Here is a 26,326-nt window from a genome sequence, read left to right on the forward strand (position 1 = left end):
ATGAAATGTCAACAAACTAAAATATTTCTATAATAAATTATTTTATTCAATAAAGGCATCAATAGTTTGCCTGGTTTTAAAATACAATTTCACTATAATGCATCAAAAGAAATAACACTAATGTAAAAGCCCTGCCATGCGCATTAGTCCATATTAAACCACAGTCCCTTAGCCCATTACCTTAGTGTACTGTTAGAAGTCTGAAAAAAACACAGCTACAAGGAAATTCAGGCATCAGACTAAAAATCTTTACTTACCACTTTGTGCCTAGATATCATAATTCACTGGCTGTATTAAGGATAAACCAATAATTCATAATTCCCTGTCTTTATCGTTTTAATAAAAAAGGCATCTTTAAACATAGTACTTAAGAACATGCACAAACACACACAAACACTACAAGAAATTGTTTATATACGTGGTCCTTTTTCAAAACATGGGGGGACAGACTTGATTACTTCAGTAAAATATAAATAAAGAAATATTGACCAGTCAGTCATTCATTGGACTGTATGATAGGAACCTTCCAAATACAAATGAAGAAAATGTATCTATCATCTCATAAATAATGTTTTGCCCATTAAAGGAATGAGAGTCAACTGATACTTCACAGGATGAAATATGAAAGGCAAAGTGGTTAGCATGATAAAGAGGAAATTTTTGCAATAGTTCAAAATGTAGAATATATATTAATGAACATAACATTACTCTTTTCTAGAAACATCGTCTAATACTTCTGATTTTCCCCCACTTTTAAGCATTCTATCTTATTCACGATTCCCTCACATGAATGGAAGGTAAACAGATGCACTGGAATCTCTCCTGACACTAAAGCATCTCACAGTTGTGGATTTAATTTCTAGCATACATATGATCTGTACTTAATGGATCCTCTGTTCTTATGCCATTTTGATTATATCAGCATGTATTTAGTCATTGATCAGCAACTCCATTTGTCTTTTATATCACAACTTGACATCAATACAAGAAACAGGATGAGATGCAAACAAAATGATATAGAATTGCTAAATAACAGTCGATCATGAATTATATTTGCAATGCATGTCTTGTCAGTTCCGGATTTAACAGTAGGTAACGAATGCTTCTTCGTACTGCACTCCCAAAAATTCAATAAATGCAAGGAGCAAACATCTTCCAGAACAAAACAAAACAAAAAAAGCAATTAGAAATTGCTAATCACATCTAAGGATTATTGGTCTTATTAAGAAGTCAGGGATGGAAATTAGATATCTCTTTGTAGTTACTGTTATCAGTGATTTGGTGATCTCAGGTGGATCTCCAGTAAACAATACTTCTAAGAAAATCCTGCTTTAACTGGAATGCTCTTGGAATCGAGCATGTTCCCATTAAATTATTATTTGTGTTGTTATTCTCAACTCCAGGCACCAGATTGTGCGTATTGCTGATGGACAGGAGTTGGAAAGTGCTTTAGCTGCACCACCTTTTACCTTAGCATCATCTGGAAACTCAACCTTCAACATTCAATTCGACATCAGATTGAAATTGAAGTTTTAAAGCTGAAGTTTCCACGACAAAGGAACTATTTTGATTCAACATTAAAATTTAGTAATTTTTTAAATGAAACTGAAACACTTTCAAATTTTTCATTTTAGTTTGCTGAAAAATATTTCAGCGTTAAATCGCCCCCTCCTTTCTTTTAACATGTAAGAATGTGTTTAGACTTCCTCAACTCTAATTAAGTACTGTCAAAAAAGAGCTCCAGAGCCCCAAAAGTTCACATTAAATACAGTGCCATGCAGAACTGCACTTGTTGCTTTCTTAAAAATTGCATGAAAGAAAACATTTCAAGTTCACCCAAATAATTGATATATTCTAAACTGAACCAAAGCAGACATTTCACTTTGACTTGTACAGCAGAAATGTTGAAACTTACTAAAACTTTGTTCTCTGTCCAAAACCGTTCCCAACAGCCAACAAAAAATTCCTAAACAAATTTTCTGGAGTGACAATGATTATTTTTAAATATAGGAAAGAAGAATACCATAAGAAATCAAAGAAATATGTCATTTTTATATCTGATAACCGAAATGAATGTTTTGGCATTAATGAATTTATCTCCATTGCAGTCTGATGAAGCTTATCAGATTTTTAGTACTCGTTTATCTTTGTTAATACACTCAGGCATGCGTGTATCTACTGAGAGTTCTGCTTTAATGGCTGAAAGTTTGCTCTGCCAACAGGAAATGGTAAAAGACTCCAAAAATTAACGTTATTAGCAGTTTGTCTTCCACAAACAAGGCTATTGACTTTTAGACCTCCAGAAATGCAAGGATAGGAAAAACATAAGAAATATACTGCAAAAACCCAAACCCCAAAAGTGGAAAATGGGAAAACAACAACAACAAAGCAAGAACCCCACAAAACTGATGTAAGCTTCATATCATCAGCCACACATGAAACATTTTCAGCCAGCCAATTTTAACCCAGTATATATTTCGAACTTCACTGTCCTGTCTTTTAACTTAAAGTTGTTTATAAACTTTATGTGAAAAGATTCCTGGGCAATAAGCTCAGAGATAGAGCCAACTTAATGATTTATACTATTGCTGTAGTAACATAAAAATACAGCACAGTCACAGATACGTGCACATACACATGAATACATATGCATATATACAGGAGAGAGAGACAGAGAGGGCATGCTCATGATAGGATTCCTTATTTTAAATTTATCTTAGTCAAATTTTTTCACCTCCTGATAAGGCAAATATAGTGAGAGATAAGTAACTTTACAACCATCTCTGTGCGCCACTCTTGGTTCCTAAATTATACATTTAGTCTTCTGACTAAATTAAAGGAAAATATTTAAAGGAAATAATATTTATTTGAAAAACAAAAACAAAACCCAAAACCACCACCACCAACAAAAAAAACAAACAAGTACACACTTATTAAGTTGGTTAAGGTAAATTATAGGATAAACAGGAATAATCTGCCCTTCTTATAGCGAAATGTGACTGTTTTTAATTATACTTTCATGGGATTTACCTGATGGCAAATGCTTTCCTTTTAGAATAAATTTCATCTGAACTCAAAACAATGCATGAAAGGAATTTAAAATATTTGTTTTAGTGTATTTATTTCTATTTGTTTTGTAAAGCAAAAAGATTGCATAACTTATTTTCAGTGTAGTTGATTCCATATGTACAAAATCAACATGAATATTGTAGTACAACTTTTATTGCAGGACAGACTAAATTTAGCAAGACATTGCTCTGAGAAAGTTGCATATTTTCTGAATGACTGACTTTAAGAAGAAAGAAATAAAGAAAGTACTGTTGAAGTGGATATTTTTATAATAAATGTATAGCTTGGAAAAAAACAAAAACAAAGAAGTTTTCATACACAGACTGAAGTTCACTACAAAATTGTTAGTTTTTTACTTATCAGTTTGGAAAACTAGTTTGAACTTCATTGCTGTCCTGACCAAAACTCCTGATTTGTTAGTCTGTTTTTTTTCAATGGCTAGAAACATCTTTTGCATGCTATTACTATCCTTAAACTTAAATAGCTTTCTGCTAGATGTTTAACTCTCTGATGTACCTAGAGAAAACAAATGTACATGATGTATTACAGACTGTGCTTTTTCTTCTCTGCTGAAAGTGACCAAGCAACTTGCTTAATTTGGAGAATAATAATTTAGTTGCTTTAAAGAGCAAAATATAAGACTGTTCAGTATCTCTAAATCATATACATTTAAACAAAAGTAAGTAAAAATTCACCCTATGGCAAGTCTGTCTTGAGCCCTGGTAGACACATTCACCTGATCTGGCAAGAGAGTTGAGATATTCCACAACTTCATTATTTCTGAAAGTTCTACAATTACCCACTGAAATATTCCAAAACTACAATTCCTCAAGGTTTGATATAGCTTTTAGTACATGCATGCTGTAGAATCTGTCTTCACCTGGATTTAGGCATGTGCCCACTGTTCTGCTCACTGTTAACAAAAGAAAGAGGCATTCCCACAAAATGAATGCAACCTTAAAAATAATGTAGATGTAATACAGAGTGTTAAAATAGTTTATTTACCATTACATTTTTTTCCCCCTGTGAACAGGAAACTTGATATGATTGAAGCTTGATTGTAATATGATAGATATTATGATATCTAACCAAAGAAATCTAAAATATTTTTTGTCAGATATCATAATGTCATATTACATTCAAAAATATTTAAAAATATTTGTACATATTTTTAGCATTTAAAATATTAGCTGATACTAAAAATTTTGATACATTTAAAAATGTAAGCTGATACTAAGAGGAAGTGCTGAGAAACAAATCAAAAATACTTTAATATATCAATATATTCAAGTAAACTTTTTTCCCCCTCTTAAACAATGGAGAACAATAAAAAGTTAATTTGTCTTGTTTTTTTTACTATGTGATGAAACATTGTCTTAGAGTAGCCAAAGACTACTGTGACATTTTTATTATCATTACACTTCGTGTTTTGAACCTAAACTAGATAGGTTTGGTGACAGCAATTAAGCTCCACCATTTTATTTTAGCTACAGAATACATCCATGGTTTTTAAACCCAGCTTTCATCATATTGAGGCTTGTTTTTCCTAGAACATGAAGAGTAATGTCTAAGATCCAAGCTGTTTCAAACGAATTCAATTTAGAGAGCTGTACGTTAATTTCCACTAACTATAATTTGACTAAAACTAAACATGTGGTTTTACTTTTTACTAACTATATTACTAACAATAGAATAACTGCTTTCAAATGTACTAAATGGTATTCAAATTGACTTTGTAGTCTGCAGTGAGACTGAAGTAAGTGTAAAGTCCAACATTTTCTGAAGGGCATATAGTTAAATTTTAGGAAACAAAGTTTGCTTTGAGTATCACAACAGATTCAAAATAGAGCCTACTTTTGAAGTCATCTGGCTAATCAAAGGGTTAAGTTAAGCAGGAAAATAAATTGTTAACGTACGACTAGATAACGTGAGACTCAGTAATAAAAAATGCAAGTCCCTCTGCTGCTGTTTCTCTTCCAGATTAACGAAACTTTTATGTTTAGTATTAAGTTGTGTCTTGATCTGTTTGGTTACTGCTGTCAGGCTACTCCTTCCATTCCCAGATGCTGGAATTTAGGACCAAGCTTGTTCCTAACTGGAGGACCAGAACAACACTTCTATTTACACAGAGATGGATGGGAGTCTGCCACAGAACACCAAGGCTGGAGTTAGGGCATGGAGTGCAAGTGCTCAGGCTAAAGGACAGTGAAAAATAATCTGAAAATACCATTACTTCTCAAAATCTGGTTTTATGAAATTTGAAAGACATAAACAGGAAGGTTCCCTCTTCTCACCCTTTTTTTTTTTCCAAGAAACATTAGTGTTCTCTGTCTTGTTTACAAACTGGGATTTCGAAATAGAAACTGTACAGTACATTTTCTTCTTCACTTTCACGCATTTGAGTTTTTATTTATGGACATCACGTTAACATAGAAAGGATCTAAGAATGTTGTCGGTATTAAAAAAGGAAATCTACCCGCCAAACCAAACTACTGTTCTATTTAGCCTCCTTTGTAGAAATTTCCATTTCAGACAACTAGAAAATAATGAGAGACTCTAAGCGTTCATATTGGAATTTTTATACTTCTTTTTAAGTAGGAGTAGCAGCAGAGATTATTCTAGCCAACTGAAGGCACTCTTCACTGCTGACAGTGCAGTTTTAGCAGGTGATGTATAAACCAGGCCACACACATCCAGGTGCTAATCAGCTCTCTCCCACTAACTTTGCAGAGCCTTTTATTCTTGAGCTGTTCTGTTGTGCCTCCTCCCTGATTTGTAACCTGGACAGAGCTCTTGATGCTGGGGTCCTAAAGAAATCTGTACTTAACATAGGCCTTTTCAATAAAAAGCAGCACACGCAGAGTCAAAGGGCAGTAATTAGGTGCTATGTCCGCAGCTGCTCATGGTAAAGTAACTAGCTGCCAGGAGTTACAAAGCTAAGCCAGAGCAGGTAGAAAGTAGTTACTACTACTGCCTAATAGAAATTCTCCCAACTAAAAGCAGTATAGAAGCTTTTTGATATGGCTTCTAACCTTTCTTGTTGCCACTATAGTAACTACTTCTTATACTTACTTCCCATTACTTAGCCACACAACAATATTTCAGGTGGTTTATTTTATTATTTATTTTGGTTGTGGATACTCTACTGCTAGGTCATGGCTTGTCACTGCTGTGATTTGTCTCAGCCTCTATTAGGACTCAGAGGAACCTGATTCAGACCTGCATGGACTACAGCCCCCAGGTACCTGCCTCTCACCTCACTGTATCATCAGGAACTCTGTGTTACCTGCGTAGAAGTTGTACAATCCTGTATTTGCCGTCGTTCTTGTATTTTCTTTCCTGCCTACTGTTTTCTATAGCACGACCTGCAACTCTTGCAATCAATCAGCGAGTTCAGAATTATTTTCTCTCTCTCATGACAGTACTTTTTGCACTCTTTTTGTAATTCTCACACTTGTAACTGACAAAATCTCTCACTTTTATGCCCCAAATTCCAAGAGAAGGAAAACTTGAATCCAGTCTGGCAGATATTGGATCATACGCAATTTTGCTCGTTGTAGAGATGTGAATCAGTTTTCAAGCCTTGGGTAATTAGGGTCTATATTCAGAACGAGTAACAGATAATTAGGTAATTCCAAAGTATTATGAAACTACATCTTTTCCAAGGAAAACCCAAATTTAAATATTTCTCAATTAATAATTTTGGATAAACAAACAGCTAACATTCAAGCCAGCTGCAAACTCCATCTCCTGTCTTGAAATCTAGATTAATGAAACAGATACAAGCAAAATCTTAGAACTGAACAGATATGATAGTATTTCAGTTGTTTTATAGCAAATTACACAATCTGTGCCCTCAAAACAAACCCCAATTAGAAACACCATGTCTTGTGGTATTATGAAGTATTTAAATCCTGTTAGGCAGCTAAAAATGAGAAAAAACTGTGCACAAAAGCTTTAAGGGTATGGAGCTAACACTTTGGGACAGTAACATCCTCATTAAAAAATAAGGATACACCAAGACTCTTGAGTTAAAAGGTTAAGTGTTAGTCTCTGTGTAGTTGATAAATACTGAGCTAATCTAATCAATGGTTGTAAGAGGCAATGCCATCAGCTAGGTGCCCTGACCTGTGCTTCTAGTTTTCACAAAAGTAAGATTTAAGAAAGATGTCAACTCCAGGCCTTTGACCTAGCAAGGACCTTGTTCGTGCCAGCCTGGTGTTCTGCTAAACAGACTGAGAACTTTCAGCTCAAATCAGTAACATGTGTACTTCACTAATGCAACACATGGCTTGGAAATTAAAATGCAACGTGATCGAGTGCTTTAGGATATTTTAACAGTTAAGAATGCAGCTGGGGCAGGGGGAAGGTTGTTTCTATGTTTTGTTTGGGGAAGGGGAAAAGGACAAATTCAATTGTATTGTTTTTCTTGAAAAAAGTGGGGAAAACTAAAATTCAGTTAATTATTTAATGGATGAGTGACCTAGCGGAAATAAGGACGTTGTATGTTTCTTTATGACATGTGCCACTTATTAGATAAGTAGGTTTTACTACTTTAAATTGAGCCAAGTTAAAACTAATTAGAAGGCTGTTAAATTACAATCTAAATACAATAAAATGCAATAAAAATAGCAAATGGCATTTTGGTCATCAATAGAATTCCTAATGCAATTGATTATTACTAGCATGTTGTGTACTGATTATTTCCAATTATTCCAAGCTTTGCCAGCTGCTGGAATGACAGCTTAGGCCTGCACCCATGAACTAGAATAGACACTTTACATATGCTATCATTTAACCAGATTAATTTATTTCAGGCCATCTTTTACTGATACTTAATTTATATGTGACTCTAGGCTTTGCATATGAATCTGGACTCGGTAAAAATCAAAAGACATCTATTTTTTGTTGTTGTTTTGGATGAGCAGGTGTACAGTAAAATTGATAGAGAGATAGCAATCCAGTTGCTACTAGCACCTCAGGTCAGTGCAGAGATTTTACATTTATTAGTAAATCTGCATGCTTACAATACACATGCAGATTTTCATATACTAAGGGCGAGAATTATATGAAAAAAATCACTGTTTTATGATTATGTCTAACAATAAATGCTTTTACATACATATACTTCCATCTCAATTAGCTATGAAATAACTAGCTAGGTGCTTTTGACATACCTATGCTTATCCCTTTCACCTCCAGTTCTTAGACTTACCTTACTGACACAGAAACTTGAGTAGTAAAAAACTGTTCAACTTAGATGAACCAAAGATGATGACAATGCTAGGTTAAAGAAAGTAAAAAAGAGGAAATAGAAAAGTTAAACCATCTCCTTCCACTAAAAAAAAAAAACCCTCTTTTTATTACTCAAGCATGAGCATGAAAGATGCTAACTTGATCTCCATCACCTACTGGATGTCCAAACAGAAAAACTGACTTTTGCTGTTTTTTTTTCTTTGTATCTAGAAGACGCTTCTTCCGATTTTACAGTGTCAGTGTCTATTAACTTCATGGTTGACCTATTTCCTTAGTTTTCTGAGAAGGAAAAAACATGTTGAGAAAGCAAATGAAAGTTATTACACTTATTGGAATAGATAGTTGAAAAGATATTAAGACTACATATTGGGCAAATGCAGCTCATGTCATTTGAATTTATTTTGCAATTAAAATTGTTAGTGAAAATATACAAAGCTTTAGATATATGTAACTTTATCATATCTAAATATATTTACTTATTCTCTGTGTAAAGCTACTTACATTTCAACCTACATAATATCCCAGATTTTTCATCTCCTGTTTATACCTGCTAATGACACAGGCAATGACCACTTCCTTGGAATAAAGTAAATAAAGTAAATACATTGCAGGAATTTAGAATGAGCAGTTAGCATTACACTGTATAAAGGGTTTTAAACATCTTTCTTCATACAAGGGAGCTCTGCATTTAAGAATTAAACATGGTACTGTACTTCTGCAAAAACACTTCTTTCTATGATTTAATAAAGAAATAGGAAAGAGCAGAACATTTTCTTAATGTTTGTGAACTTAAAACAACAAACAAACAAAAAACACTCAAAACAAACAAAAAAACAACCAACCAAAAAATCCACAGGTTTAGTATCCATCATAACTATAATCTGTTATTATTCACTGTAGTTTCATTAATTCTAAGTTTTATATTTGATGTAGTATACTTGCAAAGGATTTTATATTTGCAGAATATTTAGGTAAACCCAGACTTATGATGTACACATCACTTAAACCCATGTGGGCAGTACCTGCTGAAACAGAAATATAATTGATACATAAAGACCTGCTCGTGGTTTTGGTGTAAATGATTCTGTTCTGCATTTCCATTCCAGGGATACTCAATGCAGGAACTGAGGCTGTCATTGGCTGTATTGGTTTCAGTCAGAGTGAGAGGAATTCAAAAACCAAACTTGACTAATTCCTGCATACCTATAAATAATAATAATAATAAAAACGTAAAATTCCATTTAAGCATTTTCTGCACTGATTTCATGTCACATTTTGGAATATACTAACAGTAGACCTATGCAATATTATATAATGACAATATTTATGAAAAAGTCCTAAGTACATAGAGCAGTACCAAAACTTGGCAGGTATTCAAAGGTCTGGTAATGGAAAATAGCCTCCATTACTTCAGTAAGATTAGATGCAGAACTTTGATATATCTATTTAATACTTTTCAGAGTTTACTCAGCTTTTTCCCTTCTGTAAATGTGAATAGATTCACTTTTCTTGAAGAGTAAAATTACTGAATTCAAATTGCTACAAAAAAAATCAGTTTAGTCTTGATAAGTTTATAAAGAATGTCTTTGTTTTTTTAAGCCTATTTTTTAAATAAATATTTAGTGAAATTAATCCACTATATAAGGGAATATTCTTCTATTTCCTCCAGCAGAACTACACTGTCCTCATTCCTCCCAAAATAGATACTTCTTGCCACAAGGCACAACTTCTGTCAGTCCTCCAAAGCTCTAATATCTCCTGCAATAAATAAAATAGGCATTTGCCTTAGGAAAAAAAAAAAATCCTCTTATTCGAAGACCTGTAGTAAATGTGATAAAAAGACCAAAAATACCTCCTAAATCAAGCTTAGTAATGAAATTTCTTACTGAAATAAAGATGTAAAAGTTATGAGGGACAATTTCCAACCAGCATCATTAGAAGACAGGTATTTCTAATACACTGTGAAACAACTTCCCAAAATCATGGTGCCATTGAAGATATTTAAAGATACTTATGAAGATACTGCTTATTTAAAGATACTTATAGACTAAGATACTTTAAAGACATATTTTCTTCAAAGAAAGCCATTTTCCTAAACACTGAACAGTTAATTTTGATTCTCTGTCTTCCTTTATTGTGTTAGTTTTTTTTAAACTTTGTTTCTTGAACAGTAAGACAAAAAATGGAAAAGGATATTGTTTAACAAATTAAAAAAAAATCTTCCAAACAAAATAGTGAGCTTTAAGATAAAATGAATTGCAATGAGTGTGGGCCATACCTATCATTCTGCTGCCAGGTTTGAATTTGTCTGTATTTTGTTACACATTTAATACGTATCTATTATTTTTCATTTGCTATTTTATACATAATTTTGCATATAGTACTTAATTACATATTTGCTTAACTTAAATATGTCAAGAAAGGAAAGGAATAATCGTAGTTGGAATTTCAACCATTTGGATGCCACTGTTGACTTTAGCAGGAGTCGTACAGCTGGACCACAGACAGCACAGAGTGAAAATAGACTATATCAGCTTCTTGTTTTGATCAAGGTCTGGGTAACAACATTTAAGCACCAAGCACATTAGGGCATATGGAGGTAGGGAGAGAGGAAAAGGAGGTGATAAAAAACAACCCTCACCCCAAGATCTCTTGGAAAGCTGATGAGATAAGATGAGCTAATAAGGTCAGTGGAAGTATTAAAGGCAGTTACTAGCAATGAAACAATTATATGCATGACTGACATTGAAGCAATCCACAGTGACAGCTGCACCAAAGAGCCTGATGGAGCAGATTCTGCCCCATTCACACCCTTGTGATACCAACAGTAATGAAGGACGAAATAGGCCAAGAGACAGCATGTTGAAGCAATTCTTCATCTCATTGTTCAAACAACCCTAATCTTGTAGTGTTCTGAAGAGACTTCAATGTGAACACCTCAAAAGCTTTTTCAGACAAAAAAAAGGGAAGATTTTGCATTATTCAGAGGAGAAGAGACCTGGTGCCACTGTACCATATGTTGATAATTTCTTTACTTCTGCTGGAGAAGCATCTTAGAAAATAACTGGTAGAATATTTGGCAAACTGAGATGAACGTGTGCAGGACAGGCAACCATAATAAAGGAGATTCAGGTGTGAACATACCATGTTTAAATGATCACCTCATAGTTTTTTTTGTTGTTGTGGAGAGGGAAAACTCCATTTATAACCTCTGACTAAATGGTGTGTCTTGCAGAATAACAAGCTCCTTCAATTTACCAAGAGATTTCCTTGACAAAATCACTACAACAGAAGAAATACAACATAGTTTTGAATTGTTCAGGTATTGGGAATCAAGGGTGAAATTCTCGGATGGCCTAAATTAAGATTCCTTCAAATCTGAGTAATGAGACTCACAGAGCAAAAGCATAACTGGAAAAAATGAGGAAAGGGTGATTGATGGGGGTGGTGTGGGGGAGCAAGATTCATGTCAACAAAGCAGCCTTACTTTTTGAATATGGCACAAGAAATTTTCTATTCTAAGACCTCTATGTTATGCATTTAAATGACTGAGAAGAGAGGAGAAAATGTTTATGTATGTGAATCTACTAAGACCAGGTCAAGAAATGTGTTGGTCATGCAGTGAGGTATCTTGAAGCACTTATAAAAAAAAAAAAGTTAGAATCCACACAGTTCTCACACAAACAGTTGCTGCACTGGCTTCAAAATGTGCAAGAAACAGGACAGTTGGTAAAATGAAGGAATCAGACCATAAGTAAAACATTAAAATGAATATATTCAATCCTACATTTTAACAAAACAATCTCCGCCAAAAAGGACAAGTTGATACTTCTAACTAAATCTGTGCTCAATCCATAAACACTTGTAAGGAATTCAAAAGTCTGTGTCAGGAATTCAGAAGGCAGAGTGCTGTACTGAATTTATGCTTTAATCATAGGTTGGCTTTTTATCTCAATGCAAATAAACAGGTAAGGACCTGATAGAAAAAGAACTAACAGACTCCTGAAGCCACAGATAAAAAGAACTACTATCAGTGGGACACAGAGCTGGTATTTAATGCTTGATTTTTTTTTTATTAATCCTTAAGAACATCATCTTCTGCTGAGCACTCAAAAAATCACAATTTCTGCTTTTGTGTCAACTGTTAGAGTGTCTCAATAGATGTCATAACTGTAGAACTGGAATACATTTCAAGAGCAAGCAGCAGGAAATGAACCTTAGGAAATTTTAACTGTGTACAGTAGGTGAAAGGATAGGAACAGGGGGTTATGTTTTATTAGTTTTGTCCATGAGAAATAAAGTACTTCACTTACCCATAAAAAGGGTGCAGGCCAAAATCATAAAGAACACGTTAACACAGCTAGCTTGTAATGGATGCAATCACACTATTACTATCTAAATTTTTGTTTATTTTTCAACAGATTGATGTCTGCAAATCATGCTGTCTTACACTGCCGTTCCTCTGTAACCTTAACCATTATTCCTACTGTGTAAAGTGAAGCACAAATTTAAGGTGACAAAGCACCAGTTGGCTGATGTGAAGTATGCTACGAAAGCAGAAACCTCTGAAAGCTTCACAGCCATTATGAAATAACTGACCTATATGAAACTGCTACCATGGTTCACAAATTTATTGTCAGGTTCCAGCCTCTAGCTGTTCTCTGATTGTTCTAAATACTTGACAAACTGAAGCCTTTTCACTTTCCGTTGAAATTGCCTCATCTCCCTGTCAGAGCGCCATGGGGGACTCCATTACTTTTCTGACTTCTTTCCCCTACTGACAAGTCATTTAGCTGGCTTCTTGTTGTGAAGGCTGTCCATGTCAAATTAGCCAGGGCCCCTATTGTCCTTATTACCACTCGAAAAGCCATCATGAGTAATGCTACGGGGTCCCTCAGTTGTCATCATTTGTCAGAAAGAAAGGGAGTGTGGTTACATATAGCTGACAGGTAATTTCAGTGTCTACAATTACCCCAATTAGTCTTGTCATAAACAATTCGATAAATGCACACCAATACAAACAGATAAACACACCAAGGTTTCTCACTATTAATGTCATGTAATGGATAAATCAGTGATATAATACTGTATTTTATTTATTTCTTTAAACTATCCTCAGCTGCAAGCTGGCAGTTGCTACCTGGTCAGCACAAATTGTACTATCTACTTTCATTAGCTCATCACCACAAGAGAATATGAAAGGCTGTGACAAAATTCATTTAGAGAGAGCGCGAAAGAGCAGATTGCCTAAAGCAGGTGTTATAACAAAGATAAAACAAAGGTTTTCTTTTGTCAGTTCAGTGCCGCAATGAGCTGTAAAGGAGACTATTTTGTCCTTAAAAACAAACATAAAATATCAGAGATACAGAAGGAGAAAGCAGTGAAATACATTCCTTCTGAAATTAGGAACGCTTGCTTCACACCACATCCCAAGTCAATCAGCAGGTGGGGGTCTTCTAACAATATACTTATTAGAGTCTGATTTTCAGAGGGGGTCGTAATATTAACCAACCTTTCTACATATGGTTTCTGATTTTTTTTTTTTTTAAAATACATCTTGCAAAGTCATACAGTTCCTGAAATAGCTGCTAATCATTCCACATAATCTACAACATAATCCCTGCTGTTCCTACATAAGAATTATTTGATAATGGATTTAATAATTCCAACTCATTGGACTGTCAGTAACATAGTGTTGAAGTCTTTTTGAGCACAAAATATTGATAATATTGACTGTTCTTCTAAAACATCAGGTAGACTTGTTATAAACACAACACTGGAAAAGGTGGCTTTAATAACATCCATATTAAGCACTGAATTACAAATTGCTAAGCTTATCCTCGTGATCCATGTAAATAAACATTGAAATCTTGACATCTCTAGAGTCCACAGCACCCTGTCTGTTTGCTGACCGCAGGCTTAAGTGATGGCTGGAAAACCGAACACAGACATGTTGTTGTACGAAATTGCTTTTGGCAACTATTTGTTCAAACTCAAGATTTTTTTTTAAACCAACACTAAGAACCCACCAGAAAAAGGGACAGGTCTCCCTAATGAGTAATCTATTTTAGCACAGTCTTGTCTAGGCATGACAGTTTACTGAGAGGCTTGAAAAACTCGTAATTACCAGTGTTACAGGGCAATTAATGTATATTACACTGCACTACTCATGGCAGCAACTGTCATTTTCTCAATAAAAATGAGTACTCTTCAGCTAAAGGTGACATTAATTGGGACTTTAATGACTATGCAGAGGAGCTGAAGCCAAATATGAACAAAACAGCGATTCAATGAGCGACTTCAGAAACGAGAAAATTGTACTAAAATGAGATTAATTGCTGTTTAGAAAAAGGAAAGAACCTAAAAAGCTATTAAATTGCAGGGTTTGGGTGCCCGGGTGATGGTTGTGATGTTAATCTTGCATTCTCACAGCAGGCAAATATTCACTAAATTCAGAGCCTTTTGACAGCAGGAAAAATCATGTATGCTTAACTTCAATCCATCAAAAATATATTTCAGCTTTTATCAGTGTTCTAAATACTTCTGCAATTTCAAAAATTACTGCTCCATTCCTTGGCTGTCATCATGCAAATGCGAACACTGTCAATATTGCTATGAAAAATTCCCTGGCTTCAAAAGGCCTACTTTGGTGATAAAGAAAGAAAAACGTGAAGATTAGAATTGCAAAACACACACTACTAATATAACAGAAAGCAACAATAAGAATTTAATGTTTAAGTTGTGGAAACTGCTAAAATAGAAAATGATGGGGTGTTGTTTTAGTGTGTGTGGGAAAAAAAATAATCAAAGAATTCCCCCACTCTCCCATAAAATCTTTCAAAGCTTATAACTTTATAGATAATTACTCATTGCAAATAATTAGGACATAATTTTGCAGCTTGACTTCAGGTGATATAATTATTAAAACTGCTCTGTAGTTTCTAAAAGCCTTTATCTGTGCTACTTAATTCTTTAAAGCAATTATATAATTGCTTTTCTTTATAGCCTTTTTAACTGTCATGATGACTGTATACATAAAACATTGCACTTAAACTCTGACATATAAGAGGGATAAACATAGCTCTGATTCACTTTGAAGTTATATCTCCTGTAACTTCGAATTTTAAAACAGAAAATCAGCTCAGCCATTCAGGTTAAAAATTGCATATAGAGTATTCACATGTCTTTCAGAAGCAACCCCCTCTGTCACTGCTAGCCTGCACCAGTTGTACCCTAGAAGAGACAAAATTAGAGCTTATAATTTTTTACAATTTCCTATTCCATAATCTATTCTGTTCATTCTGCATCTTCATAATTAAACATCCATCTCAGCTACACTTTCAAAACCTCTAGCCACATTAACACATATATCTACAAGGCAATACAAGAAAGATGATGACAATCAGGACACAGTATCTTCTTATCAGCAGGTTTCAAAGACACAATTAGTAGCATTATACCTATTAGCACTTCTGATAACTAAGTTTAGAAATTCCACAATATGTATATAAACGTATTGAGTACAAAAATCATGGACAAACAGTCTCAATTATGAACTTAAACCAATTACTGTGTTCTGAATTGGGTCCACGAATTGTCATGACATTAATTTACCTACATTGTATACAGTACTTAGATGATTAGTTAAGACTGTTAATTACCTATTACTTAAAGCATCTCAAAAATGCATGAGCTAATGTTACTATACCAACCTTTAAGTTACGCATACAGTTCATAAACTCAATATATTTAAAATTTGCTGATGCAATATTTTGTATTTAATATCCAGTCTTTTGAAAAGGACAAATGAAACAAAGCAATGCATGGACACTTCAGGGTTTTGTATTCGTAATTTGCACAGGTATATGAAATAACTTTCCTTTAGTTAGTGTTAGTTTCCTTTAGTTTTGACATCACCAAAATTAGGATTGATGAAACTGTACTTTGTCAGCTGGTTTGCCAAGGCTGGCAAACACAATACCACAAAAGAGGGAACATTAGGAGCCACTGACACAAGAAATTGAAATCAGAGTACAATGTAATTACTGGCTAACTAGGTATTGTCTCTAGAAAAGCAATGACTTTCATCTAGAGAACTGTACAAAAATTGTCATTTTCCATACTATTTATTGTCCCACCCCTGACAACCTCCATAGCCTGCAGGGCAAGTAAAAGTTATGTAGGTCTTTGGTCTGTTAGTATTTTATTTTGGAAGTGGAGAAAATATGTTTATTTTTAATGTGAAAGATGTATTCTTTGTACCTTTCATATTCAAATTATATTCTATTAGTGGCATTGTTCTTAAGCTTTAAAAAAGAACAGATTTATCTCATTTAATCTGAGTTATGGCTTTCTCAGGTATTCTCTGAAATATCACAGAGCCTCACTCTATCTTCAGGTCTGAAAGTTAAAATATATCATGACTTCGATCAAAAACACTTGAATAAAACCAAGATCCCTACCTAGATCCCATCCAATGGCACAACTAACGTCTCCCTATCAAGGTAAATAATTTAATCTTCTAATACTACCACTGTGGGGATGAGGATCAGAACAAATACAATACTTGTCATGTAGGAGGGTAAACAGAAAGACCTATAATGTGTGGATTAGAACTCCCATAAGGTTGATTACTTTCCAATTCTGATTGTAATTAGTATGTTTTTGGTAGAACATTTCTCTTGCTACTATCACATCTTCTAAGCATAGTATAACCACCAGGCTCATAAATTTATAAGCCAAGAAGTTGCAGTTCAGGATGCCATCCAAGTTACAGTTTGGATAATCAGCAGCAAAGTTGCTCTGCACTAACAGGCAATTATAATGTTCAACTATCTATCTCATTAACAAAGATAGTTTGTTCAATTATTTTTGTCACCTGTTACCTGAATGGGCTTTTCCACACATCTGAACCACTGAATTTCTATTATTTCAATTAAAAAAAAACAGTATCAACTGTAATGGAAGGAGAAGAACACTCAAACCTCCACTGGATTTGACACTGTTTTAGTATGGGTTCAGCAGGCACGTATGGAGGTCACCACTCTCTGGTTTCAGTCAGAGAGTAGGCTTCCCCTGTCAGATGTTTGAAATTTGAGGGTTTGGCTCTACTGACTTTGCCATGACCACGCAAAGCCTAGAAGTTTTTTTTGGATGTAGTGTATCAATACACACACAGTGGCAACAACCATAGACATAATGAAAAGGCATTAACAGCAAGGATTTGGAAAGCTGGTCTTGGACCTTAGGTCTAAGTCTAAACCTTTCATGGCATCTTCCTTTAAGATGCAGTTGCATTTGAATCAGGTAAGAATGAATGAAGTACATGCTATTTGAAAGGTTTGCCATTCACCAAGTTTTCTTACAGATTCTTGTCTTATATTTCTCCTTTGAATCACACAGGTCTGAGTGAGTCACACTGGACCTTTAAAAAATGACAATAAGTACTGTCAAAACATGTTTATGCTAGGATAAGATTAATTATGCCCTACCTCCTTCTATTGACTATAAATAGAGCATATGTTGAGTTCTGTGGAATGAGATCACCCAAACTGTCTAAGCTCTTCAAAATCTCCAATTCTGTTCCAGTGAATCTCAGGAATGGTTGTAGAGGTCTTACTGAAGAGACTCACAATTTATCTCTATGAAGTCTGGGAAAAACATAACAGAACAGGTTCCATAACACACATGACATTCTTGTCCCACATGCCTCCGTGACTTTTAGCATGAAGTCTATCCTGTCAGGCTTTCCATCACATTAAGTGTATTCTCTCATTACATCTGCACTGTTATACAAGCTGTAAAAACTGTATACCTGATCTTTTTTTTTCATCCTGACACAGTGTATAATGATGAACTTGGGGCCAGAATATTTTTTCCTGCTCATTACAACTTTCTGTTGTGTGGACGGAAAGAACTGAGAAAGTAAAAACAAAATTAGAAGGTGAATGGTATCTCACACAGTCAGTACCCAGGAATGCTGTACATGTTTTTAGCCAATTTAGAGTTATGTATATTTGGTAATATACAGAGAAAAATGTACAATATGGTTTCTGTGTGAGATGTATTAGTGAGGTATCCAAAGGTAATGCAATACCTAGTTCCAGTGCTTGGCAGACTGTCCATGAGCTGATCTAACTCACTGACACAGAGGACACAGAGCCAACAAAGTGGGACAGTTTTCTTCTGAAGCACTGAGCTATGTTTGTTGTGACAATACCACAGTAGCATCAAGGAAGTACAGAATTCTCGAAAGCAGGAAAAAATGGAAAAAAAAGAAAGGTGGGGAAGGGGGCAAAGAAAGAAATTGCTTTCTTGGCAATGAGCCATTAGTTGACTCAGCTACCTGTGGAATCACAAAATCTTAGGGAGAAAGATTAAATCTGTGATTCCCTTGACAGGCTTCAAAGGGAAACTGGCTAATTGTTCTGTAAGATGAAATGATCTGTAATAAAAGTCACATGAATCACAAAAGTTAGTAATCTTTTGATGATCAATGGCAACAAGAAATATTCTCTAGAATACATCTAGATATTGTGGTCCACACATGAACCCTAAGATCCCTAGGAGTTTGCCACAACAAATGTATACATCTCTAAACTCACGTGATAAACTGACTATACTAGTTTCCATACTTGTTGTTTCAGCTCTCCTCAAATATTCTGCCCTTCTTTAGACCAGTACTTGCTTTCATCAAAGCCTCTGCTGTTCTTCTCTCAGCTACATTCAAAATCAAACCTCCATCTATTTTCTCCTGACTTCATTGCCTTTGACACCATCCATTACATTTCTTCAAAGAAATGTTCTCTGTTTTCTTGACTCTTATTATGTGCCTTCTACTTTAAGACTTAAACATCTTTTAGAAGAGCTTTCACAACTCTACTATGGCTTTCTGTGGGAACTCCCAAGGAGCCTCTCTAAATCTTATGTAGGAGAATCTCATTTAGAAACACTAATTTGAATGCTTCCTCTTGTGAGTACATCTGCATTACTGGTTCCATAATGATGAAAAACTCCATTTAGGATGTGAATCCTTCAGAAGCTAACTCGATACAAGGTATGCATTCAGGAACCAAGAGTGGCACAAATTTCATTGCTGGTAAAGGATATATGGACCTAGAATCATAACAGATCTCATCAAGTTATATCTGGGTCCTTCCTTTTTCATGGTGCACCAGTCAATAATGTATGGGATGACAGACAAAAGCTCCAAACACTTTCTTCCAGGTATGTCTCACAACAGTTCAAACTAATGACAGTGCCTGTACCCTGACAACTTATTCTATGCATCTCGTAACTAGATAGGCATCAACACAGCTAAACAGAGCTTTTCACTTTCTAGTCTTCTCACCCTTCTTTCTTAATCATTATGGTCAACATCACCTCATCTATTAAAAACACCTGTAGCTCACATCAGTTTCCATCTGGACTTCTCTCTGGAGCTCCTTGTATTTGACATGTTCAAATCTGGCTAATTCTTTAAGATATCTTTCTTTCCTACCTTCTCAGTACATCTACAAAGATGTACCTCTTGTACAGGTGCTCAATTATTCTCTGCCTCATTGCAGCAAAGTATCTTTGTGTGAACTTAATCAGTGCCATCTGCTTGCTCCTCTCCATCTGAATTTTGCAAAAAATAAAATAAAGTTGTATGACTATTTAAGTATGCAATTTCTTTCTTTGTGTCTGTAAAGTGGAAGACCTGTTACAGAGCTTCTAAAGACCTGCTAAAGACCTATATGACTTTCACAGTTCTATCATCTCTGTCCATTCACTGGCCAACTATCAAATCCTACACTGAACTGGCAAACCATCTCTATCCCTTATCCTCAATTGCCTCTCAAGGTTAGAAATAATTCTCAAGAAGCATTCACAAAAGCAATCTGTTCTTTTCCTCTGAATCTCTCATCTGTCAAAACACACGAAAAATGGAGCAGGTTGCTGACGTACTCAGATCAGTGAATATTATGCTGACCAATAGTATCTTATTGCCTCTTTGCACTCCACTGTAAACATCTGTTGACTTTTGTATTATACTTGAACATTAAACTCTGTAGAATAAAATATCTTTTGTTCTGTTCTACAGCAATCCTTAGCACATTTTATTAGAATTTCTATGACTATGAAAGTGTGAGAACTTTTTTTGCCTCTGCTATTTCCCTTGGCCCAGCGGCTAGAAGAGACTTGATACTTTTCAGTTCAGGAGACAATGAAAATTTCAATAGTTATCAGTAAGTAAATGTTAACATGTTGTAATTGTGTAAAAAAAAAATAAATGCAAAACAATACTTGTGTATTTTTAATATATATCTTAGTATAGCAATTCATTGCCACTCGTGGATGGATAACAGATATGCACCCCTATTTATTTCTATGTTAAAAATACTTGGAAACATTCATATGGAAGTCTGGAATTTTAATCTATGTATAATGCAAGTTTGATCTAGAGGAAAAAAATGCGTACACCTTCAAGACATGGTAGGATAGTTGCATATTTTTTTTTCTATGCAAGTAGCAGATACATCAACTTATCTCACAAAATGACTCATCATTTGTGATCAAGTTCAGTTAAATCCTATGAACGCCTAGATAATCAATACTGGACCATACTAAATTTCAGCAGATAGAGATTTCCTTAGAAATCTAGTATGAAAAAGGGAAAAAAGTCTCTGAATTCCTTCTCAAACTTCTTTATCAGCTCTAAAGAGTTACTTCTCTTTACTCATTTTAAAAAATGACACAGAAATAGGGAGCTTTGGTTGCCACTACCATTTTCTTTCCAGTTTTCAGTTTGTCATCAGATTTCAGATCCTTCTGGGATAAAACAGTAGTGTGGCAACCATATTCAGGAATTAGATACTGATAGACTAAAACAAATGCTATCTTTTTATTTAAAAACTGTTTGAACATTCCACTTGGTATTAGCAGGCAATGGAAAATATCAGCCTCTCACAATGCTGACATTTTCAATTATATAGCATATTGCATTTTTCATTCTGATACAAACAACATATAATGACATTCGCACAGTGAATTTCTGGTAACTAAGGTTTGAAAGAAAAAACATACAAAATTCATTCAAGAAATACAAGAAGTGCTTACATATGTCTGCTAACCCAGGGTATATTCATGGCATTTACTTTTCTTGAAAACTCTTTTGATAAAGAAAAGCATTTCTATAAAAGAGTAGATTGAAATAGTATAAACATTTTGAAAAGTAAGAATCTTTGCAATCCTCAAGAGTGTGTTTGATGTATGAATATTTACAAAAGTTATCAAGGTATATGTGCAATAGCTATTTTGTATTCTTTTGATCTATTTCCAGGCTTGTAATCAATATCACATTAATTTATGCTTACATTTCCTGAATCACGGGCATTTGAGTCACTAAAATTCATTAAAAAAAATGAATATATGTCAATTTAACTATTTTCATAATTTTGAACATTGTTAATACATGCATTTTCAAAGGCAAGAATAATCATGATCCTATTGTGATAAGAGTAACTCTAAAATAATGCTATTTACTATTTGTCTTTCCAGATGTAACTGCTCGTTTCCTTATTCCCTGTCATCCAAAACAAAAAGGAAAAAAAAGAAAAGCATTTCTAGAAAATGTCTTAATCTGGCCAAAATAAGCCTCTATAGCTTTGGTTCACACAGGCTTTATTAGTTTCCTGGGCTCCATAGTGGGATAAACTGTTTCATGCATGAAGGGATCAGCATTCCTTCTCCTAATCATTGCTATTGTACCCATTACTAAGCTTTCTGAACATCTCCTATGGATATCACATGTGATCTTAATCACCTCTCAATTAATAACTTCATACTCATATTTTAGTTCTGCTACTTCTACACACAGTAATTGCTACTTGGGGATGATGCTGAAGCCTTAACTGAATATTCTGAGATTATAGTAATTTCACTACCACTGATACATTCTTACACTCAAAGTGTCCAGACAGCAGTTTCCAGTGAATAACAGCTTAATGCAACTGCTAATCCCCTCCTAGTGCCATGACAGATGTTCATGCCCATCTCTTGTGACCAGCCTGCAACTTTGAGAAGCACAAGCCATTTTCTTATGTGGCTTGATAAGCAATGTGGTAGCTTTATTGTTTGTATAAAAAGTCTCAGAAATCTCTGCTAGCATCAGCTTTAATACCACAAAGGCTTTGTTGGTACACTGAATTACATTCTTCTGAATGTAATATAGGTGGTCTCAAAGACGAAAGACAGAAGTCAACAGCTTTTGCTTTAATATAGTAATGTTTCAACTAATTTGCCAATTCATCTTACTTGTCTCCTCAGGTAGAAGGGATGCATGGCTTTCTGCCCATTTTCTGAAGATGTGGCAGATTAAATGTTAAGGCAACTGACATCACACCAATTGTTCTCACTTGCAGAGGAAAACAGAAGTAGTATCACCTGAAGATCACTACTCTCTATATTCAAAATCAGGGATGGACAGGTCACAGGCATTGTGTGACCGAATTCCTTCACAGCACATTTTCTGCTAAATTATACTCCTCTCTATATGATGTATCATGCAGTCTAAGCTCCTGCAGGGAGAAAGAAATAACTAACTTCCTCTTATCCCACTTCAATCAGCCTTTAAACTTCCAGGAATATCCACCTTCCAAAATTCACATACAGTATTGGTCTGGCAAACAGCAACATCACCATTTCCCAGGACACAGGTAAAATCAGAAATCTAAGTGAAGTCTGCTATGCTTTCCTCCAAGATAGATGTGCAGATCACTATTCATTTCTTGCAACTTCTAAATGCTTAGCAGTTTTCTAGGATATGTAACGTACATAAACAAACACACTCAAGGGTTGTTTCCGTTAACTACTTTCTATGTACCACTTACATACAGTCCAAGCACAGATGAGAAACACAGGCTGAGATTACAGACAATAACATATTGCATCTACAACTGTGAAGCAAGTTTTCAATAAGCTTATATTTAATAAATTAAGGATAAATGAAAACCAATAAAGTGTTATGGCAAAACAGTTAAAAAAGCAGAAAAGTGAGCTGTGTGGCCCACTGAGACCTGATTAGTGTGCTGCCAACTATTTAGGAAAAAAAGAAAATAAGGTGATCCCCAATCTCTGTTAGTTACACTTGTGAAGAGAACTTAAAAATACATAGAAAGCATAACTAAGAATAGAAGATACATATATCTCATCAGCTAAAGAGTGGTACTTTTCTAATCACTGAAAGAGTACTTGTAGGCACAAGAAGTATGTACAGTCAGGAGATGAAAATATGAAGGGCTCCTACAAGGACTGGGATTTAGGCAAAGAAAGGAAGGACGGAGAAAGAAGAGATTGCTTACACAGCCCCAGAAGTAATTGCTCTGAAAAAATATGGGTGAGTGTAAAAGTTGACAATATAAGAGAAACAAAAGGATTAAAGAGAATTCTTACACAACACTGTGATTTTTTTTCATGGAAATAACAGGCAGCAAACCAGGAAACCTAATTTTAAATTTGTATGATTTTGAACTAGAAAGGCACATAATTTTAGGATGGCATTACAGCTTCAGGATGTACAAGCTAAGTTGTTCGTAAGAATACAGCCCCTGTAAAAGTTAATAGCACGGCTATCCACTCCACAGCATAACGAAAACACTATGCAGGCAGCTTTTAGGAGCAGAATAATAAAGAAAAACTTTTAGTTTCATGGCCTGCAGAGTTTGTTAAAAGGTATCACATGAAAATTTAATGAAAAATTAGAGAGAAAGAAAAGCCTAAAATCATCATAGATGTCTACAGCTTCAAGGATTATTATTCTGATGTTAGTAAATACAAACATACAAGTTATTTTTGTCATCTGGTTTGCCTTAATCAAGAGCTAAAAATTCATTTATAGCACTGTACACAAATGCCATGTTTATATCAATATCATATGCAGCTTGTATGAAAAAGTATACATTAAAATTGAGAACAGCAATTCATGCAATGGTCAAGGACAACCAGTAACAAAGCCACCAAATTCCAGTTGTCAAACACAATTTACAATGTATATTTCTTCTCTTCTCTGTTAAAACAGTAATTATTAAAACTAAAGCAATACGGGTGAGTGTTTATGACTTCTTATTAAAAATCCTGACTTAAAGCAGTGCTCATTTAAGCTTAAGGTTAAAGAAAATCATGTAGAGATCTCTGTGCGATGGCCTACTGACTTTATATCCTCTTGTCAAACCTCAGCAGTTTTATTTGCAGTGATACATGCCGGGGAAGGTTGGAGGTTAAAGTTGATAGGACGGCCAACAGGAAAGCCAACCAACTTCTTTCAAAAGATTACAACCCTTAACATATTAGGATCTGTCGGCAGTTACTGCTAACTTGGTAAATCTACATTTGTGTACTCTTCTGTGAACTGATCCCCAAACTCCAGGCCAACAGGATCAGAAAACCTAATTGTTACTACTTCCCTTCACTTATTCCTTTACAATTTTCTTACTGTTTAAACTATTACTTTAATTTTTGACATTATATTGATGCTTAGCACTTATCATTAGTTCTCAAAAGAACATTAACAGGTAGATAGAATTTCTTTCCTCATTTTCGTCAGCCTGTTTTTCTCTCTCACCCTGAAAATTGAAGGAAGGATTTCCTAGTCCAGGAAAGCTGACAATGAATGTAATAGCAGCACATTGCATTCAACATTGCTTCCTCTTTCTTATTTTTAAGAAGTTATCCAGATAAAAATATTGACAAATAAAATCACACCATTACTGGATAGCTGAGGTTAAAAGGGACCTCTGGGGATTCTCCAGTTCTGCTCAAACCATGGTGAACTACAGCAGGTTGCTCAGGGCTTTGTCCAGTCAGGTTATGAGTATCTCCAGGGATGGCGGCTTCACAATCTCTCTGGACAACCTGCTCCAGTGACAGCTATCACAATATGTTGAAATAGGATTTCCTATATTTTGTACGTGCTGCCATTTGACCTGTCACTGGACAGCACTGACAAGAGTCTGGTTCCATATTTTTTACTCCCTCCCATCAGCTATTTATATACATAGATAAGATCCTACTGCTCTTCTCAGCTAAACAGTCTGAACTCACACTTTCCTCCTATGTCTGATGCTCCAGTCCACTCATCATTTTTGGGGTATTTCATTGGACGATCTGCAAGTTATTAAAAAGTATTACAAAGGTCTTATTTGTAATGATGGCGGTTTTATTCTTACTTGCTCTGAGAACAGTACAAATTTTTCCACTGACTTCAAAAACAAAACCTCTACAAAATAGACTGATCCTGTGTAAAAGATAACATATTTTTAATGCATTTGTTCCATGACAGCCACAAGAGTATTTCAATATAAAATGAATAAGATTATTCAGTTATCTGCATTTGATACCATTCAGACAATAGATGACTTTTCTTAGACTTCTTCTGAAACCTTAAACTTGCAGGTATACAGAAACAAGTCTACAGTTATCATCATAATTCTTCAGCTTTGCATTTTAAAAAGAATAACTACTCCAGAAACTACACAAAATATTATTGTTGCTATGTGAGAACAACATAACTGGAAAAAAAACTTGTTATGCTCTAATACTTTATACAAAAGTAAATAAACATTTACCTCTTTTTTTTTTTTTTTTTTTTCTTTTTTCCCTAAGAGACAGACTTGACTTTTAAGGTTCTCCCACCTCTCCACTCCCTCTTTGAAAATCGAGAAGAACATTTGGCAAATACAAAGATCCTGCATTTCACTTCACCTACCATTTCGCTGTTGCTACAATTTTAATTATGCAAAACTCAATGGGCTCTAATAAAATCTGACTAGGTAATTAATACTCTAAAACATACAGTGTGAGCTACTGAAAGGAATGTTCTACACATAAATTCCTTCATGTCATGGAAAAGACTCATGCAGTGCAGTGTGTTTCTCCATAGGTACAACAATATCCCATGATATCAACAGCTTTTTCAGCCTATCTGCAATTAACCAAAAAATTTTAACATTTTCCACTGTTA

The 26,326-nt window shown here is 34.7% G+C and overlaps 1 protein-coding gene across 10 annotated transcripts in view; it reads right to left on the reverse strand.

The window, feature by feature from the left end:
* The window catches only part of CDIN1 (CDAN1 interacting nuclease 1), a 129,093-nt gene that overhangs the window by 22,946 nt on the left and 79,821 nt on the right, over nt 1-26,326 (reverse strand). The window contains exon 11 of one of the 10 annotated variants that reach the window (XM_068684349.1): nt 9,462-9,528. The exons of 7 other annotated variants lie outside the window; for them this stretch is intronic. In XM_068684349.1, the coding sequence (XP_068540450.1) occupies nt 9,477-9,528 (52 nt within the window). In that variant the 3' untranslated portion in view covers nt 9,462-9,476. Of the gene's footprint in view, nt 1-9,461; nt 9,529-25,427; nt 25,471-26,268; nt 26,288-26,326 lie in introns of those variants that run through there. 2 more of the 10 variants (XM_068684350.1, XM_068684351.1) reach the window with 2 other exon arrangements.

The sequence above is a fragment of the Anas acuta genome, chromosome 5, assembly GCF_963932015.1.
Source record: "Anas acuta chromosome 5, bAnaAcu1.1, whole genome shotgun sequence".
Taxonomy (NCBI): domain Eukaryota; kingdom Metazoa; phylum Chordata; class Aves; order Anseriformes; family Anatidae; genus Anas; species Anas acuta.